Here is a 19,260-nt window from a genome sequence, read left to right on the forward strand (position 1 = left end):
TTTGGTTGGTCACCCTGAGCTTCCTCCTGCGGTGTGCATTAGGGACAGTAGCTGGGTAGCAACAGGAGCAGTGCTGAATTTTGTGAAGCTGTGTGTGAAATTTGCCTCTCCTTATCCCCAACTAGAGCCACCCCTCGCATTCTCAGGTAGTCATGACACCTGCCTGCTGTCACATCCACTTCAAATTTCCATCAGCCTGGTTTTTTCTGAGTCTCCTCAGGGCAAAAAGGCAGCTGAGAATAAAAAGGGTATTTTTATTGTACAATAACTATAAAATTAGGTCCATGGTAGCAGAAGAGCTTGTGTGTAACAGCAGCAGGTCCCAAATGATCACTCATTTGACAGCAGGTTGCAAGATGAAAGATAAGTGACACAAGTCAGCCCGCGGTCTTGCTGCCTGACCAGCCAGACAGCTGACTTAAACTGAACTAATCAGGCTGGATGGCCCAAACCTCCTGTCATTACTTTTTTCCTGGGGTGGTTTACAACAAGCATAAGTTAAATTGCTCCACCACAGCAAAGCAATAGCTGTTAATCCTGGTTTGCCTTAGGCAGGTAAACTGAATTCAAATCCAGCCTGAAAATGTATCGGCAGACTTTTAATTTGGTAAGTCTGCTGTTAGGTTTTGCATCTTCTACTTAAGTACTAGTTTTATACTGGGGAGTGATGCAGATACTGTGCTCTCTGTGATTACATCTGGCAATGCCATTGTGGAGGACAGAGTACAGGGAAAGCTACTCCCTTCCCTGGCTTAGCCCTGCGCTCAGACCAGGATTAATACATCATCTGTAGAAATAGAGTCTTGAGTGACAGGTTCCTGTGATATTTTTATTTTTAATCAAGATCTCAACCCCAATCAGTCCACAGAATGGAGCAGGCTTTAGGCATCATACAGTTATTAAGTGAGAGTGGTTGTTATCATATTTGCTGCCAAAGATGAGGAGCATAACGAATGACTGATGTTGAATGTTACTGCAGTGCCTGACTGAGGAACAGCAGTCTCAACAAAAGATTATGCTGCTCCGACAGTCTAACCTAGATCCTGCTCAAAGTCCGCAGGGAATTTGTCTGCCAACCTCTAGGAAGTCTGTAGCCATGCGTGTGTGAACTGAAATTCTGAGTCCCCTAATTTGGCCAGATCAGAGCTGGTTTTGAAGGGGAAAAGGAAGAAGGCACACCCCACTGCTAAACTTAAAGCTATTTCTCCAAATGTAGAAGCTTAAAGCTATTTCAGTGTTAGAAGTTTTCAGTGAAATGGTTTGGATACTTTCTGCACTTTTCTCAAAATCTGCAGCAAAAATCTGTGAACAGACAAAAAAAAATCACTTTATAAGGGGTGGGAATTGTTAGGCTGCCATAACCAGAATTAGCGTTCACAGCCCAGCCTGCCATCAGATTTCAAGCTGGTGTTCCTCCTTCCTGGTGGCCAGAGCTAAAGGCTGGTGAGTAGCAAGTTTCCAGTTTATTTCTACAATAACAAAACATCACGCAGAAGTCTTCTTGAAAAAGATAATTGAACCACATACAGCCACCTCATGGCAGTAGTTTCAAGCAATTCTGTGTGTGCCATAGAACGAAAAGCCGCAAGGAACTCGATAGACTAGTACTTTCTCTTTTTTTGACAGATAAATATAAAGTTCTGTCATTTAAATGACAGCGTTGTAAGTGATGCTCCCTATTAGATTGCCAGCATGATAGCCTGTTGCAAAACACCTATCGCATAATATGCATTCAGACTGATCCAAACAGTTGATTTGCAATGAAAATTGCCTCTCCTGCCGTGCATTGTTTTCTCTCCCTTTTATTATATTTCTTCTCATTTAACAAACCCAAAATAGCACACATGAAATGTTGCATACGCTGGTTGATGGGTTTTGTTAAAAATGCCTTTCTGCAAGGTAAGGGATGGATGGGGAAGATGGGTTCTGCACAGCTCCTCTGCATCCTGCTGCCGATACAGAGGCAATGCTCAGGTCCTGTACGTGTAGCAGAGCACAGCAGAGCCGTGTCTGTACCACTGGAAAAACTCCACCTTTGCTGTACCCCATCACACAGCCACCCCACAGCCCACGGGCTGCCTGCGGGGAGCCTTTGCCTATTGCTTAGAGGGCTGCTAATTGGCTATGGGGGGAAAGCAAGGTGTCCCATAGGCAGGCGGAAGGCTGTGCTGCCACAGGGACTGTACACAGCATTTGGTGGGAGTTGTGGGCAGGGAGAGAGGCTGCACCTGGGGCTGAATCAGAGCAGGGGGTGGTGGAGAATGAATCCCCTATGCCTGCGGAGGAGGGCTGGAGGGATGTTGAGGCAGAGATCTGCCAGCCTGCACACACCACTCAACAGTATCAACTCAAATTTTAAGTCCAATGATTTGGTTTTTGTTGGTTTTATTTTTAAAGATTTTAATTCCTGGTATGAATATTTCAAGGGACAGTTAGACCCCAATTTTCTATAGGAGTCTTTCTAATCAGCCTCTAAGACATCTTTTTACTGCAACTGTTGCATATAGGAAAAAGAAATGTTGCTATTACTCTAGTAAATATGCTGGGATACTAGCTATTTCACACTGTTTCCAAAATTTCAATTCATGGGGACATTTTCCTATCTGAGCTTCACACCTTATTCTTGATTTCCCTTTCTGGATATAACTGTGAACAACTAAATGTCAAAGCCAAGTCTGTCCCCTAGCTCCCTTCTCAGGTATCTGGTACCATATTGAACCAAGCAGTATGTGAGTGCCACTTGGGTTTAGCTTTGAAGAGCTGTGAAGCAGAACAGTGCACTACAGATTCAGCAGTACCTGAGTAAATTCAAGTATCACAGGGAAAGAGCTTACTGCTTAATCCCCATGGTGGCATGATCCCATATGATAACAAGATGATGGAGGAGAGAAGGGAAGAAAAAGCGAACAACCATATTCCTCTGGCTCGCTGCAGAGTGGCTTTTTCAAATCATCCCAGACTGCACAGATTTTTCATACATGAACACATACATTGCAAGCAGAAAGTATTTCAGTGGAAATTGTTTTAAAAATTGCATTCCTCCAATCAGCTTCCAGTTAAGGCTTTAACAGGGAAAATTTGTAAGTTAATACCTATGGTATTGACTTTGAGAAGTTTTATGCCTGCACTTCAGAAGTGCTGTGTGGCTTTTATGCCTCACTTTTCCACGTGGCTTGAAATCTCAGTATCTGAGATAAACAGCAAATGATCTTTGCTTGGACTATTATTTCATTTTTGAACAAATCGTAATGACAATTAAAACAAGTCCTGAAAGGTGGCTGGGGCTGGCTGACTAACATTTAGCAGAGGAAAATGTACATGACTTCAAACCTCATTGAATTTCTCAGAGTCTGAAACCAAAGGGGTGAATGTGAGGGCAGGGAGAAAAAACACCAGACTGGAGTTAATGCCACCGACTCAGCATGCATCAGAGCTGATGGGAAATCTCAACACAGTAATATTTTGCAGCAAATTCAGGTCTGGTTTGCCCTCAGAAGGTCAAACCCTATGAACAATTTTAAAAGCCTCTCTCTGGGTTCAACTGTACTATGCACAAGAGCGTAAGCTCATATCCACGTGAACTTGGCATGTCTTGGCATTTTGCCACATCTTCAAGGAGATTGTTAGAAACCTTCCTGTACCACTATAGACGGGTTCAGTGAGGCTGCATGTTTCAAAAGGGTAGGCTCTTTAATGGCCTACGTGTAGGTATGTAAAAGTTTCAAATATTTAAAAATACTTAAACACTTAAAAATAAGTGTAGATAGCTTCAGGTGGGTGAATTATGCTGAGGACATTCATCTTGTTAATCAGCATCGGAGGGTTAAATGAGATACAGTCCCTGAAAACTGTCTGTGGGTGTGATAGGGACCAGTCCTAGTGCAGACACACTAGGTACATCTTTAACAGAAACTTTACGTCTCCCAGATATCACTGTACAGTAATAACATTGCCAATTCTGTTGTTCAGAAGATAACATCAGAATTCAAAATACTGAATTTATGGGTGGGTTTTTTTTCCATCCTATTTTTGGTTTTAAAATCAAGATTGATCATTGGCTGCATCCTTCAATTTTGCTGTTAGTTTTCAAATGAGAGCTGAGGTTCTCATGTAATCAAGGAAATAGAGTTTTAAAGGAAAACTTTGATGATCATAAAACAATATAATCACATATAATAAGGCACATATTAATGCCAGCTTAAATCTCCCTTGCTCTCTCATAAGAGAAATGATTACTGAGTATAATTGTCACTAACGGATGCAAAAATCCAGTCTAAAAAAACCCCCAAACCTAATAAAATAGTATTAGTCCTGTTAAGCCTAAGAGTGAAATATTAGGTATGTGATTTCAATATGGAGAACCACCACAAAACAGTTCCAAGACTAGAAGGAGAAGGCATTCAGTGCAATTAGCAGGTAGCACCTTCAAAATGAACAAACAGGTAGTGACTCTTCACATACTCTGTGTTTAAGCTAAGGACGACTTTGCCACAAGATGTTAAAGATGCTAAACGTTCCTTCCACTCAAGGGATCACCAGAAAAGATGACGGGAAAGGCCATTGAAAGTTACTAAATGTGTGGAAACTGTATCCAGCTCAGGAAATGCCTCAGTCACAAAAGGCTGGAGGTTGGGTGAGTAGGTGGGGGAAGTAATACAAAAACTTGTCTCATTTTATATCCTGCTCTGTCACTCACTTTTTGGAGACTCTTGGAGATAAGAAACTCAACTATATGATCTCTGATCCAATATGGTTGCTCTCCTGCTCTGAAACGGAAAGCCTGCATACCTGTAAGTCTATCTGTGGGAAGGGAGAGGGGCAAAAGGACTGGAGCAGTGCCTTATAAGAAGAAATTTAAAAGGCTGACGTTCTTTACCTGGCAGAAGAGTGCTGAAGGATTTTTTTTAATATCATGAAGATTGTGATTGTAAGCTATGATCTACCAAATCATGCAATTCTAGAAGTAAAAGATGCTTACTTGAAAGAATAATGTTTTAAAGCACATACAAGAAAACACTTTTCTTTTATGAAGGATGGTGAACTTGCTCCAGGAGGTTGTAGAAGCCAATATCAGCAGCTGCTTCAAAGAAGCAGTAAACAAACTCATTAACAAAGACTCATCCAGATTCAAAAGGGAATATACAGAGATACTCTAATTTCCTAATACAGAAATTGTGGGTGACAGGAAGCGCTGAAGTATTTGATGACCAAGTGGCAAAGGGCACATTCCATGAGTAGTATCTCCTCTTGCCATGGGTTGCAACAGAATAATGGCTGAGGTCTTGGATCTGACCCAGCAGGGAATTCTTCCTTGGTAAACCAAGCAGGCACCTTGGCGAGTCTTATGAAACAATGTCCTGAAGAACTTGCCTGAGAGGAAATCAAACCCTTGCAAATTTCCAGTAAAGAGTGTAATAATGGTGTGGTAACTCTGCACAATGCAAAACCTGGATGCCAAAGTAGAGCCTCATAATTTCTGCAGAATGACCAGAAATCTTAATATCAGTAGTGCTACCAAAGAGCTGTAGAAATTATGTTCTCAACTCTGAAAAAAAGCAATGTACTAATCTGTTTTCCACTGCTTGTTTTTCTGTATTTTAGGCATTCCACATCTACTTAGACATCATAGCTAATAGATCATGGAAATATGTAAAGTCATCTTTAATTTCTTTCATATTTCAGAAAAAAATACATGGAACAGACTTGCCAGCTTACAGTTCTAAATGCTGTCGTTTCAGTTATATTGTTCTAAGCCATTAAAATGAAAGGAATAGTAGAGGAAGCACAATGCTATTATTAAGAGAATTCTATAATGCTTTTCTCTGTACAATAAAATAATAATAGCTCTCCTGAACCATCAGGTAGTCCCTTCAGCTATCACTGGAATAATTGTGTTTCAGACGCATGTTAGCAGAACAGAGCACTACTACTAAATTTAGAGACTAGTGTTAGTTGTAAGAGGAAGAGGAAGACCTTTCTGGCAAAGGTGAGGGTGAAACGTAACAAAAGAGCTTTATGGACAGCATTCATTTCCTTAGAGGGGTCTTATTCCAGTTCAGAGTGTCCTCAGAGGAGACTCCTCTATGGGATGGAGAATCTCTCCAGGAAACTAGACAATCGTCTTCTGCTAGGGGCTGAACACTATTTTAAGCAGCTGATTACCACATTCTCATGTAACATTACACTTCTCATGATCATCAAACATTTACGTCCACTGACACATCAGAATTTGTGCTCAGCAGTGTTGAGAAGTGGCTTTGCTGAAAAGTATATGGGAAAATTCAGGCTTCCTTTGCCAGAATGATTCTGAATATGCTGTATACATTTTTGTGGGTTTTTTTCTTTGTCAATTAGATTGATAATTTTTTATGAGTTAAGAATAATCTCCTGTTTTCACTACTCCTGTATTCCTGAGGTATGTTCCTTAAGCCCTACAGATACATTGTAGTGAAATTGGTTTTAATGAACAGGAATACCTATAATCTATAATCTTGGTATACGTGATGAAAGTCGATTAGTTTAACTGCTTGAAGATGTAAGGCAATGTGAATGGCGTAACACTACGTTTTGACTTCAGCCAAAACAGGTTTCTTCAGTGAGGTCAAAGATATCTAACTCACTGAGACAAGCTCTCAGTCCTAAATATTGTGCATACCCAATTCCATAATACTTTCTGTAAGCACAGTTTGTTTAATGAACTGTAAGAAAGACCTAGGGGTAAAGTCAAACGTACAGGAAACTGTTGTGTCATTTTAGAGGCCAGAGGCTAAAATAAAGTTCCTTCCTGTGCACCTGGTTAGACTCATATTAGGTGAATTTGCTATGCTTCCTCTACAGCCTATTTTATTTATAGAGCATACATTCAGCCCATTTTTCCGTTAAGTGAAATCTGATGATTCCCTAAAAATAACGTTACTATGTTGTGGCTTAGTCAAAGTTTTTATGGACTTCAAGGATAACATTCATTTTGCAAAGCGTACATCTACAAGGCGGACACCTATATCTTTACTCAAAACTTCCTAGGTATTGGTCACCAAAGAGAAATAGATACTAGTGTATAGTGCAGACATCCAACATAGATCAGATGACTGAAAACATCTCTGTGGCTTTCAGTTAATTGTAAAGGAAGCCTGTAGTGATGAGCACAGTACAGACACCTGTCCTACTGATGTCACCTCATTTAGTGAGTTGAGGTGTGTGGCCCCTTATCTAGGTTGAGAGAATTACATCTCCCAACCACATAACAGGTCTGTGAACCAAGGATCCATGAGGTAGTGAGTTCTGCTGACCACAGTCTGTCTGTGAGTCTGGAGAAACGTGGTTGTTTCACCACTTGTCTGCAGGTGTGCTACAAAGGAGTAGTATTTTGCTGCTTTGCAGAAAAGGGGCTATCCATCCCAAAATTTCCAAGCTGGCTACAGATAATTTTGTTGCTTATAATCACCAAAAAACCTTCATTTCGCAGCACATCGCTCACTCTGGTGTAGCTTCTTCTCTGCAATACTTGAGTCCCCACAGGAAAGCTCCTGCAAGAGGCTGACTTTGTGCAGTAATCGACCTTGATGAGAGGCAAGGAGAGATAAGGGCAACTGTACTTCAAAGGCTGTCAATCAGAGATTTAACACACTCATAGTCATTTCATGTTGCCTTTGACATCTTTAACTCACCCAGGACTTAAAGAGAAGAGATTTCTATTTCATGCTTATTAGCCGATATTAGTGTCTAGGGAACATTAACACTTATGGATCTGAAACATTAAGTTCCTGAAGTTCTAGATGGTTTAAAACTCCCACATTATTTAGCTGTGTTGGCTTCCATATTGCCAGGGTCAAACTCCAGCGATTCACAATGTTACCTCTTTAATCATCTTTCACCTGCATACCCAGCAGCTCTGCAATGGGCTATGGAAGATAATGGTAATGTTGGCATCATTTCAAATTTATATTTTCGCAAAGATTAACTGCTTATAGTCAATTTCTGAGGTGAACAAAGCACAACAAGACTTTCTCACAGTAGCAAACACACACCTCCTTTCTCCATTTAGTCTTCCTCCTGTATGTATTTCTGTTCTAACTGATACAAGGTTAATGTCTTCTTTACCTGTATTTTCTCATATTCTTCCTATGAATAATTACAAAAAGATGCATGAGGTTTCAGTAAAATACTTCATAGACAGCGAATATGTGTAAAATTTAAGTTTAAAGAAATCATCTGCTGTTTTTTTTTTTCATACCATACCTTCTTTGTTTGAGGTCATGGAATTGGTACTGAAAGTTCAAATCTGATTATGTTGGCCAGTGTTTTTTATGTTATTTAAGCCAAACTACATGTAGAGCCATTAAAATTTTGCAGACTTAGAGGCAAATTTCCAAATTCCATTTCTAAATACAGGAAAGTAATTTCAGACACCCACATGAGAAATAATTTGCTATATGAAATTTCTTAGCCCTTCAGAAGTTCTAAAAGAGAAAATAAGTGCTTGGAATTGTATTACTGATAGGGCCCTAAAAAGGGATTATGGTGATTCACAGTAATCCTGTTAATAAAATATTAACTTCTTTTCATCAGGTGTCCCTGGTGTTCTCAATTCATATTAAATTTCTTCTTCTTCAAGTCTTTAAAGTGCCAGATCAGCATTTTTTTTTTTCATGGTTGGAAGGGTATTATAAAATCCACAAGGTGGACAGAGGGACTTTGCAGAGAAAGACCAGATTTAGGTAGGAATCCAATATCTGAGGCTGATTTACAAAGCATGTCATGAGCATGTCACTGAGATCTCAAGAATTGGAGATATCTGAGAGAAAGTAGTCAATATTCACTTACCATGCTCATCCAGTAGTATGTTGTCAGGTTTGATGTCCCTGTAAAATAAGGAAAGGAATGCATTACATTTCATACCCAAAGAAAACCTGTAACTTCAGAGTTTTCCCCATATGGGTATGAGGGCCAAGTCACTTAAATCATTACGAAACCAATGAAAACCATATCATACAGAAAGGCAAATAATTTTTATCTATATCTTTTAACTGCCCTGAGAACACATGCATTCTAAAGAGGCTCTCTAGGTTTCCATTTCATGTGGTTTTGTTCATATGGTTAGCATTGACATGGATTTGGTTTTCAAGATTATGTACTTTATTCTTTATAGCAGCAGGAACAACGAGATGGAAGATTTGCATCTAGGAGGTGCCTGATTGCCTCAGGGACTCTATGTATGACAGACCCAAGAAATCATTTAATTGGAAACATCGGTGATCTACCCTTTCTGCCAGACCACGCTAATCTGCCACGCTCACACACACTCACTTATTGTGGAGTCCTGCTATCTATCATATGCTAATTGGTTAAGTCTAGCAGCTCTCCTTTTAGACCCTGAACCCCCACTTGGCTGTCTGTAATGGCAGGTACTATGCTGGGGAAAGAAGTGGGAATAAGGGAGGATGGAGATTATCATGTGCTGAAGCATCAGCTCAACTCGGCACAAAGGAACACCATTGCCCAAGAGAGATGCACTTTCAGGATCATTTTCTGTTGATCTACAGAATCATGCTGTTGTCAGGAGAGATGGAAACAGCTTTTCCCCACCATTATTCGGCATTCCCACCCTCTTTATTGGTCTAGCATCATTGCTCATGATGCAGACCTGTCATGAGGGAAACTCATCTCTTCCCTTTGCTGTGCTGGATGTGTCCCTGGTTTGGCTCCACCGGTGGCTTGGTGGGTGTGATGTGGCAGTGTTGCGAGGCACCACCTTCTCTCTGGTGGCTTGTGCTTCATGTAATCTCAAAGCCACATTCTTAGCATGGCATTGCCAGAGTGGGAGATGCATCAGTCCACCTTGAGAAAAACATTTATCCCTTGGGTTGAATTTTCCACTTATCTCAAAAGAAAACACATTGTAAACTGTCAAAATAAGCTGTCAAATGAGTCTGCAAATGAACTCCAAACACGTCCACCCGCGTAATTTCTTTTAGTCAAGGGATAGCTTGATTATTCCAATATAAACATTTCCTAGGACATCCTATCCTGACTGAAATACATACTAATGCATACTTAAATTTTGCTAACAAGTTTTTTTCAATATGCCCATAAATGGAATAAAGAAAAAAGTGAAAAGTTGCAAAAGGAAAATGTGATATACCAGAACACGTTTGTTTGTTTTGTTTTTTTTTTAAGTTTTCATTAGAGAATGGTTTCTAAAGTAAACATCATACAGGAATAAGACAGCAATAGCAATTATAATAAGTATATGGCTTGCATAATATGAGCTCAGTCATCACCCAAACTCTACATCTTGACAAAAGAAGGAAGCTTACAGTTTAGTATTCTGAATTCCATGCTTTCTATCCCTTCCTGAGAATCATATGAAATTGTGAAGTACACTAAGATTATGTTTACAATTTGTGTGGCAGCAGCTGGGGAAACGTAGGATAAATAAGAAATTACTTTGAATCATTCACTGCACATGTGGAATAATGTAGGATATGTATGTGTCTGTGTAAGGAAAAAGATCTCATGACGAATTACCATCTGGAATGGAAATTTTAAATTATACCGATATTTCAGTATGAAATATTGTATTTCTTCTGCACAATTTATAGGCTACCTATGTGTGCCTGATTCAGCAGCAGTTCTAGCTATATGTGTAATATAAGGGGAAATTTCTCCTAGAGCCCATGTCACCCACAAACCTCCAAACTCTGACTTGTCTCTTTCTTCTCCCCTGTATTCACTTGACATATCATTTACCATATCAAAAACCTCTCCTTTTCTTGTTTTCATATGGGTGAAGTTGTGAGTTGCAGGTGAACTGTAGGACTAAATATCTGCTTATACTAAGAAACTTCTCTTTGAAGTATCATAGGAAATTCTATGCATTTTTATACATAAAGTTATATCTAATCTCTCAATTGATGAGACAGTTTTTGGAAGAGCTACTTTTCAGCTGTTATCAAATACATTTGCCAGTTAGAAAAAGATCTCTGGTTTTTGATAACTGTTTTCTGATAAGAGTGGGAATTGTGATTTCTTGTTGAATAGTTTTTGTGGTTGATGTGCAACTTGAAAATACAGCAATGACTTTCATTGGAAATATGCACACCATAGTTTGGGCTGTTGAATTAAATATTTTAAATTTTGTCTTCACAAAGTTTAACAAGCACAATCTGACTCTGCAGCTCTCACATGGGTAAAAAGATTGGGGGTCACCTCCAAGTATATTAGGGCCTTTCTGTGGCTTCCTAATGACTGATCAAAAGGAGAAATTCAGCTTTATGAGCTACTGCCATTTGTATAACACTGCGGTACCCAGGGATTGCTCATTACAATACTGTGCCTTTTTTTTTTTTTTTTTTTAAGAAGATGAGTTTAAACAATGTGAATATCTGCTGTGGTATTGCACCATTAAACAAACTATACATTTTTGTTGGCACCAGAAAAGACATTGACAAATCCACTTGGCAACTGTATGTATCATCAAATATATTTTTCATGCAGTTGCATCTGTAACGTTCAGAAAGTTGAGTGGTAAAATTAGATCTGTGCTTATCTTTCTGTGACTAATTCAGGCAATGGATGATACTTGATACAGATGTACACAGACCATAAAGCCTTTCCTGCCTCAGGGATCTTCCCCACTGTGGGCTCTGCCGACTTTGCTCATGTTGCTCAGAGGCAGGACTGTAGCTGGGGGTGGGTGTATTGCCTTGCAAAGAGCAGCACAACCCCTCAGTCCCTGAGGCAACTTGATAGACTCGTAACTGTGCCTTAGATCCCCAAATGCGTTATTTTAAACTGCTTTTGTGGCAAGTATAAGTCATGGGCTAACTTAAGCCAGAAGGTGAAAAAGTTTGTTAAGTAGGAGCTGCTGTTTTGGGATCACATGCCTGGAGATGTGTGTGATGCAGAGACTCACATGGCAGGTGAGAAAGCAAAGTGCAGGGTCACTGTCAAGAGCGTCCCTTCCAGCAGCACTTGTTACGCGGTTGTCCCCAGTTTACAGCGTGGCACAAAAACCTCTTCTCTCCAGAGGCAGCTTGTTGAAAGCTCCAAAGACTGCAGAGAAGCAAGGCCACTGCTCTGCCTTTGCGCTGACTGCTGCCTGCTAGGTACAGGGCAGGGAGGGTTCAACACAGTCAAGGGAAAGACTTGGCAGGTCTAGGAGCATTGCGATTAAAGTTTCTGGATATATTCAGAATGGACGGCTTCTGGCATCTGTTACACAAATGACAGCTAGTTCCTTTAAATAAATACTCTAGTTAAATTCATGTAAACAGTAAAAACACTGTTTATGTAGGAAGGTGGATTTAAAAAATAAAAACTCTTTCGCTGTTTAAATTCAAACATGCTAAGTAAGTGAAATTCAGTTTTGATTACACATCAGTTTTTCAGAAAACATTTTTCCCCTTAGCAAGCATGTTCAAACAATAGGGTGTGAAATTCAATGCCTTCACTTCAGGGTTTTCCTGTTATGCATATCCCTAGCTAAAAGAATGAATTGAAACACTCATTTCATAATCTAAGTATCTTAAATCAGCTCATAAGAGAAAAAGAAGGACTTTTGCAAGGAGCAAACTCACTCACAGCTTGGATTCAGAAGAGCCCTAGGCTGCTTTCTAACCATTCACCAAGCAATGACCAGCAAAGCTACAGCAGGGTCCTTGTCACAGAGTTCATAAACACAATTTTCTCAGTCTGTACTGGTGCTACTCGCACTCCTTTTATACACAGAAAAATCAGAGCAACATAGAAATGGGAGTAGAGAAATCTTCAAAGTCTTTGCTAAGGACCGGACATAACTAACATAACAGCTGGCCCAAGAAACTCAGCAGTGTGGACAAATGAGAAAAAAATTAGAAAAATCACAGTTTAATTGCCCCTTGTTTATATTGCCTGTGAAACCATTTCTAGCTTTCTTCAATTGCCTTAGCTACAAATGTCAAACTAAAGCTGTCTGAAGAATGAAAGTACAGTAAAAAGGTGCTGCATATAATTTCCAATTAGGGAAGAATGATTAATAGTCTATTTGTATCTTCTAGAATATCTAGGTCAAGTGGGCATCCAATGCTTGAAGATATCCCTCTGCGTGGAGGAAAACCGTGAGTGTGGCTTGACTCACATTCACTGCATATGCCAGAGTCCTCTGAACTCCCTGGAAAGGCTCACAATGATTATAAAGGACATAGGTTCCAGTTCCTGCAGTTTCAATTACTGCCTCCATCAATGATTCTTTCTGATTTTACTAAGTGGGGTAAAAGCAGTTATGTAAATTAAGAAGCGGAGAAGTTGTGCAGTTTTCTTCCTTGAAGGTTTTCAAGACCTGACTGGATAAACCCCAAGCAACCTGGTCTGATCTGAAGGCTGACCCTGCTTTGGGCAGAACATTAGGCTAGAGGCCTATGGAGGTCTCTTCCAGCTGGAATTAATCTGTGAGGGGATGAAAAATAATGTATCCAAGTTCAAAGTCCATTGTTCTTATTCCCCTTCCTTTTGGCAACAAGGAAGTTCATGAGAGAAGAGACTTGGGAGAGGACTGTATATGTGGAATTTAGTGAGTCTTTGGTATAGCCCATTGCAGTTGGAAGCTATTCAGAGCTTTGATATCCTAAATTCTGTCATGGGGCTTGAATGCTCATGAAGAAAACAGTAGGAATAAATAGCCTACCTTCAGCATGAAAGGAGGTTAAAATTGAAACGTACTGCACTGGAAAGGTGTAACATAATATTTTTTAGCTATGTAAAGCGATAAAAGAATGAAGATTATTTCACCTGAAGAGGGCTCTGAGAAATCTCAGTGAGTAAAACTAGGTGATTATATTGCCAGGATTAGGTAAAATGAAGAATAGACACAAATTACATATATATACACATCAGAAGGAGAAACTGAATTACTCATCATGATTAACAACCATAAATAACCGTCCAGAGGACACATTTTTGTATCCCTTATGTAGGTCAAATAGTCATAGAAAAGAAGACTGAAAAACATGTGATGATGCCATTTTCTCTATATCTTGAAATCCAGAACAATCTCCAAAAAAGATTTGTGTGTACTGCTATGAGTTAGCAACCAGGACATTGTAACTTTTCACTGGACTTGAAACATTGATCTAGAAATGAAAGGTGTGGGGTTTGTGAAGTCAACCATGAATTGCCCAGTTTTTTCAAGGGAAAAAAAAATGCCTGGTTTGTTGACTACCACCTCACATTGACAACAACTAATTCTAAGTAGGTTGCAGAAAAATATTGAAAAAAAAAAAGTGTTATGCTCTAATTTAAAATAAAGGTGGGTCCTTTGGATTACCTGATTTCATAGCATCTGAAAGAAAACAGTCAAAAAAGAAAAGATCTGGGGAAGGCTGAACAAAAAGATTCCCTGAGAGTAAAGGACAAACAGATTAGGATTGTTTAGTTAACAGAAGAGATCTGTAAGATGTGATGTGACAGGCATACCAAATAATAAATAGTATCTAGATGGTCAATAGAACTTTTCTTTTGGAACATGGAGGCAAGGTTAATATTTCATGAAACTGAAGTGAACTAAACAAACAGGCTTTTATTTATACAACTGAGAATTAACTCAAATTGATTACTACAAGACATAATTGCATAAAAATGTTTCAGAGGCTTAAACACAGATTTAGCCATTGATGTGAATAACAGAACTACCAGGTAGGGTTCCTCCAGCTAAGATTAATCTAATTGATTTAGGAAAGCACTTCTACAGCAAATGCTGTCTTCCTACAGATGCTGTCTTCCCTTCACCTTTTTGAAACACATCAATAATAATGCCAAACACAAGATCTATGCTTTTCTTTAAACCTGTGAGAATTGAAAAACTAACACTGCCCATCTGTTTTATTCTGCTTTCATATTTTTCAGCACACATACATACAGCACAGGCTTTTTGCCAGTTTAAATTTGTGATTTTTTTGCTTTTGTCTATATTTTCTTCTTATTTCATCAAAAGATTTGATGTGTTTCTAACACAGTGACAGCTGTTCTTTGCCTGTCCAAGCAGCTTTTTAATATTGTCAATGGAATTATTTCGGTTATAACAGCTCTGGATGGGTCTAAATTCACATGTGTAATAACCCCTAACACTTTATTTGGGATCAGGAAAAATCCAAAGTACATTCTTTCAACTTTATATCTGACAGATTTCATTCTTCGCCTTGTTGGCTCAGAGCAGGATCTAATGTATTATCATTTTTCCATTCTCTTGAGCTTCTAAAATCCCACAGTAACATCTATGAGCATTTCAGTTGGTAGCAGTTTTACCAGTGTGTAATACTTATTAGGAGTATTTCCACTTTTTAGTGGTGGTTGGTTTTCTCTGAACAAGAACCATTGAGGTTTCAAGTCTTCATTAACCAAAGGCAACTTACAGAGAAAACTTAGTCTTAGATTTTTTTTAAAGCAGCTCTTAACTGCTTTCATTTTAATAGACAGAAGACACATATTCACTTTCATTCAAAAGATAAAACCTTGTACACAAACAACAGGTATAAGTTGAAACAAGAGGTTCAGACTGGATATAAAGGAAAACTTTCACTGTGGGGATGGTCAAACAGTGGAACAGGCTGCCCAGAAGTGTTGTGTGGTCACCATCCCTGGAGTTTTTCAAGACATGACTACATAAATCCCTGGGAAGCCTGGCCTGATATCACATCCGATCATGCTTTAAGCAGAAGGTTGGACTAGAGGCAGGACCTCCTGAGGTTCCTTTCAACCTGAATTTTCCCATGATCCTTTATGTATAGGCAAGTTCTGTAGGGAGCAAGGAGGTCTTCCTCCACCCTTTAGGTCAGGAACAGCGACTGAGTGGCTTGTTATAAACCACAACTGGAACTGCAGCCCGTAACAAACTTCCTGCAGAGGCAGCAGTAATGCCTAGAGCCTACTGATGATAAAACTCCGTGGGTCACAAGATATGCTTGTCTCAGTTTGAATGTGGTGAACCCATATTTACACATATAACACTAAAATTCATTGGCTTAGAGTTAAGGCAGCCTATGCCCTTGCAGAATGCAAAGGGTTTTTTTCTCAGAGATCGTTTCAAATTATCCAACAGAGAAATTAAATTAAATGGATTTTGCATTGTCATAAGAATGCAAAAGAAGCAAGATCCAGACAGAGGCCCTTGAAGTCAATGGAAGGATTACATCGGTTTCAGTAGACATTATTTCAACCCTCATGAAGTTTTTCTCGTGCTTTTTTCTCTTTAGTGCTGACAATCTAACTCTATGTTGTGTAGCATAAACCTTGAATCATAGAACGGTTTGGGTTAGAAGGGACCTTAAAGACCATCAAGTTCCAACCCCCCTGTCACGGACAGGGAAACCACCCACTAGACCAGGTCGCTCAAAGCCTCATCCAGCCTGGTCTTAAACACTTCCAGGGATGGGGCATCCACAGCTTCTCTGGGCAACCTGTTCCAGTGTCTCACCATCCTTGCAATAAAGAATTTCTTCCTAATATCTAATCTAAATCTACCCTCCTTTGATTTAAAACCATTACTCCTTGGTCCTATCTCTACACTCCCTGGTAAGGAGTCCCCCCCCATCTTTCCTGTAGGTTCCCTTTAGGTACTGGAAGGTTGCTACAAGGTCATCCCAGAGCCTGCTCTTCTCGAGGCTGAACATTACTGAAAGTGAGCAATGGTGAGCATTGGATATGGGGAATGCTATAGGAAGACTAGGAGTCTGCATTGACTATTACATGCAAGTGTTAAAGTCTAGAAAACAGCTGTTACCGTTAAAAAAATGCAGTATAATGCAACAATAACTGGATAACAACCTGAAGTCATGCAGGGATAATTCCAATAAGCTCAGTTTACTGAGTACCTGATTCTCTCAAATATTAAATTATTCGCAATTATTTGCTCATAACCCATTTCTATACTACAGAATATACCTGACCAGAGCCTTCTATTTTTTTATTAGGGTTTTTTTTAGGTTTATTTAGTCACACCAATGTTTCACATTAAATCACAAATATATACCTGCCACATAATAATAAACTGATGTGACATGAGTAGTTCTGGACAATTTTCATTAAGATTAATATTAGCTGTATAACAGTTCTTAACAGCCATTAAAATGGCAATGAGTTGGGAAATATAAGTTTCAGCTATGGATTATTCTAGTTCACATGAGACTTATTGCTATATCAGAGCACTGGAATGAACCGTATCATACATTATCAAGGAGTTTCTACCAATTATGGAAAGAAATGTGAACAAATTCTGATTTTCACAGATAGGGACCTTGTTTCCTTCCTATTTGATATTTAGATTCACAAATAATACGCATGTCCAAGGTGTGCAGTTCATAAAGAAATTGAGTGCATATACAGTGAGGTTTTCTTATGGTAAGTTTGTTGAAGCTTTGGATGAAGAAAAAGTCAGTATAAACTGGCCATTGTACAGCCAGGAATTTGGTCAGACCAATTTGGTCAGAGGTGTTTTGCTTCTATAAGGGCAGCAGAGAAATGACGTATCCTCCAGACCTGAATTGTACAGAGTACCTACTAAGTCCTTGCTCAAGAAATAGCCTTAGTGTGATGTATCCTCTCGTCCTTTCATCAACATTCATCATTCATTTATCTTTTTCGGTTTTTGTTCCTGACCAACATCCTTCCTAGTTTCAAGAACTGTTCAATGGTATTAAAACAAAATCATAGTAAGACTCTCAGAGTTCTTTACTATTATTTCCTATCAAATGGATGGGAATGAAAGACATGACTGCTCCAGACCTCTGATTGCCAGTTCACAAACTCTTCACTCAGATCTCACCAGTAACTGCTGTCACTTACTGTCCTTTCATAAAAAGACCTTCAGAGCCTTCTGTTCCTGCTCTAATGAATGCCATGACATGCCATGACCCTGTGAATCACTGTAATTTTGAAATTTAAAGACTTCAGTAACATTGGAAATTAGCTGAGAAGATGTGGTATTAGATTATGAGAGATTGGTAAAGCAAAAAATATCTTATTGATGCCTGTTTGTGTCTGGATGTGTTTCCACAAGGCACCACATCTGTCACTCAAACCACCAGAATAATTAAGTTCAAAAATAGGCTTTCACAGTTCATGGTGACACAACTAAAACAGGAATGAATGAACAGTATCTGTTAATAAAAGCCACTGGTCATAGGTGCAGACAGCAAATGCAGAAACAAGTAATTGAGATGATGACAAATTAAAGTACTGGTCCTGATCTTTACATATTTAAACTTGGGCTAATTCACTGACAACCAGAGACAAGTTACACAGATAATTTATTGTTCCATGGCTTTTGTGAGCTAAGTTATTTATAGGAATAAATAAAAAGGAATGCACCTTTTTTAGCTATTTCTCTCTTGAGTAACAAGAAAATTCCAGCACAGCTGAGATCCACAAATTCTACTTGAAAGCAAAATAAACTGCTATTTTGTTCCAGGATGTCCATACATAAATTTATCTTCTGAGAAGCAAAGGGTGCAATAATTCATTCATTCAACTCAGCCATTTCCATTTGCACTTTCTGGAGCCTATTATACACAGAGAACTTGCAATGTCAAAGGGCATCTCTTCCAGTGTCCTGTTATAGTCTGAAATGTCAAAAAGCCTAAAATATTAATTAGTTTACGTTCCATCCAGTAGAACTTACTTAATCAGTGCCATCTCCATCCAGAAAAAAAAAAAAATCTGCATTTCATACTCCAAATAAGGCATGGAGCCAAATTTTCAGTTTTTCAGTGATTTACCAGATGCAGGTAATTTCAGAATCATCAACTTCCAGTAGAAGATTGCTTTTTTCAAATAAATATATGTACATGGATAGAGAGATATCAGATGTCTTAGAAAAAACAACTCTTTCCTTCTAGAAAGGCTCAGACTAACAAACATTACAACTTGAAAAGTAATCTGGTTTTATCACAGTGTTCTAATAGTTTTTTGATATATTAATTCAAATCTTACAGTACTCATTCAGGCAACTTCTAAATCTAGAAATTAATAGAATTCCACAGAATTCTGTGTGAAAAAAATGAGTAAAGATTTCAGGATTTGAAAATCAGTCCATAAAACTGAAACAACTTTGACAAGGTTCTATGCATCCAATCCCAAATAATATATTAATCTCCAATTAGAAATATGTAATTTTGTTATTATGCAATCTGTGATGCATTATTCAAGAACCTGAGGTATTCAACAAGTTAGTAGGCCTTGCAAAAATAATCTTTTTATTGGGTCTGCTTATTTAAAATCTTCTCTTTTATT

At 38.8% G+C, this 19,260-nt stretch overlaps 1 protein-coding gene across 2 annotated transcripts in view; it reads right to left on the reverse strand.

Moving 5' to 3' along the window:
• Positions 1 to 19,260, reverse strand: part of STK32B (serine/threonine kinase 32B) — a 171,702-nt gene that overhangs the window by 43,715 nt on the left and 108,727 nt on the right. For both annotated transcript variants that reach the window (XM_074147465.1, XM_074147466.1), the window contains one exon: positions 8,824 to 8,861. In XM_074147465.1, the coding sequence (XP_074003566.1) occupies positions 8,824 to 8,861 (38 nt within the window). The remainder of the gene's footprint in view (positions 1 to 8,823; positions 8,862 to 19,260) is intronic.

This window comes from Numenius arquata, chromosome 5 (assembly GCF_964106895.1).
Source record: "Numenius arquata chromosome 5, bNumArq3.hap1.1, whole genome shotgun sequence".
NCBI classification, from domain to species: domain Eukaryota; kingdom Metazoa; phylum Chordata; class Aves; order Charadriiformes; family Scolopacidae; genus Numenius; species Numenius arquata.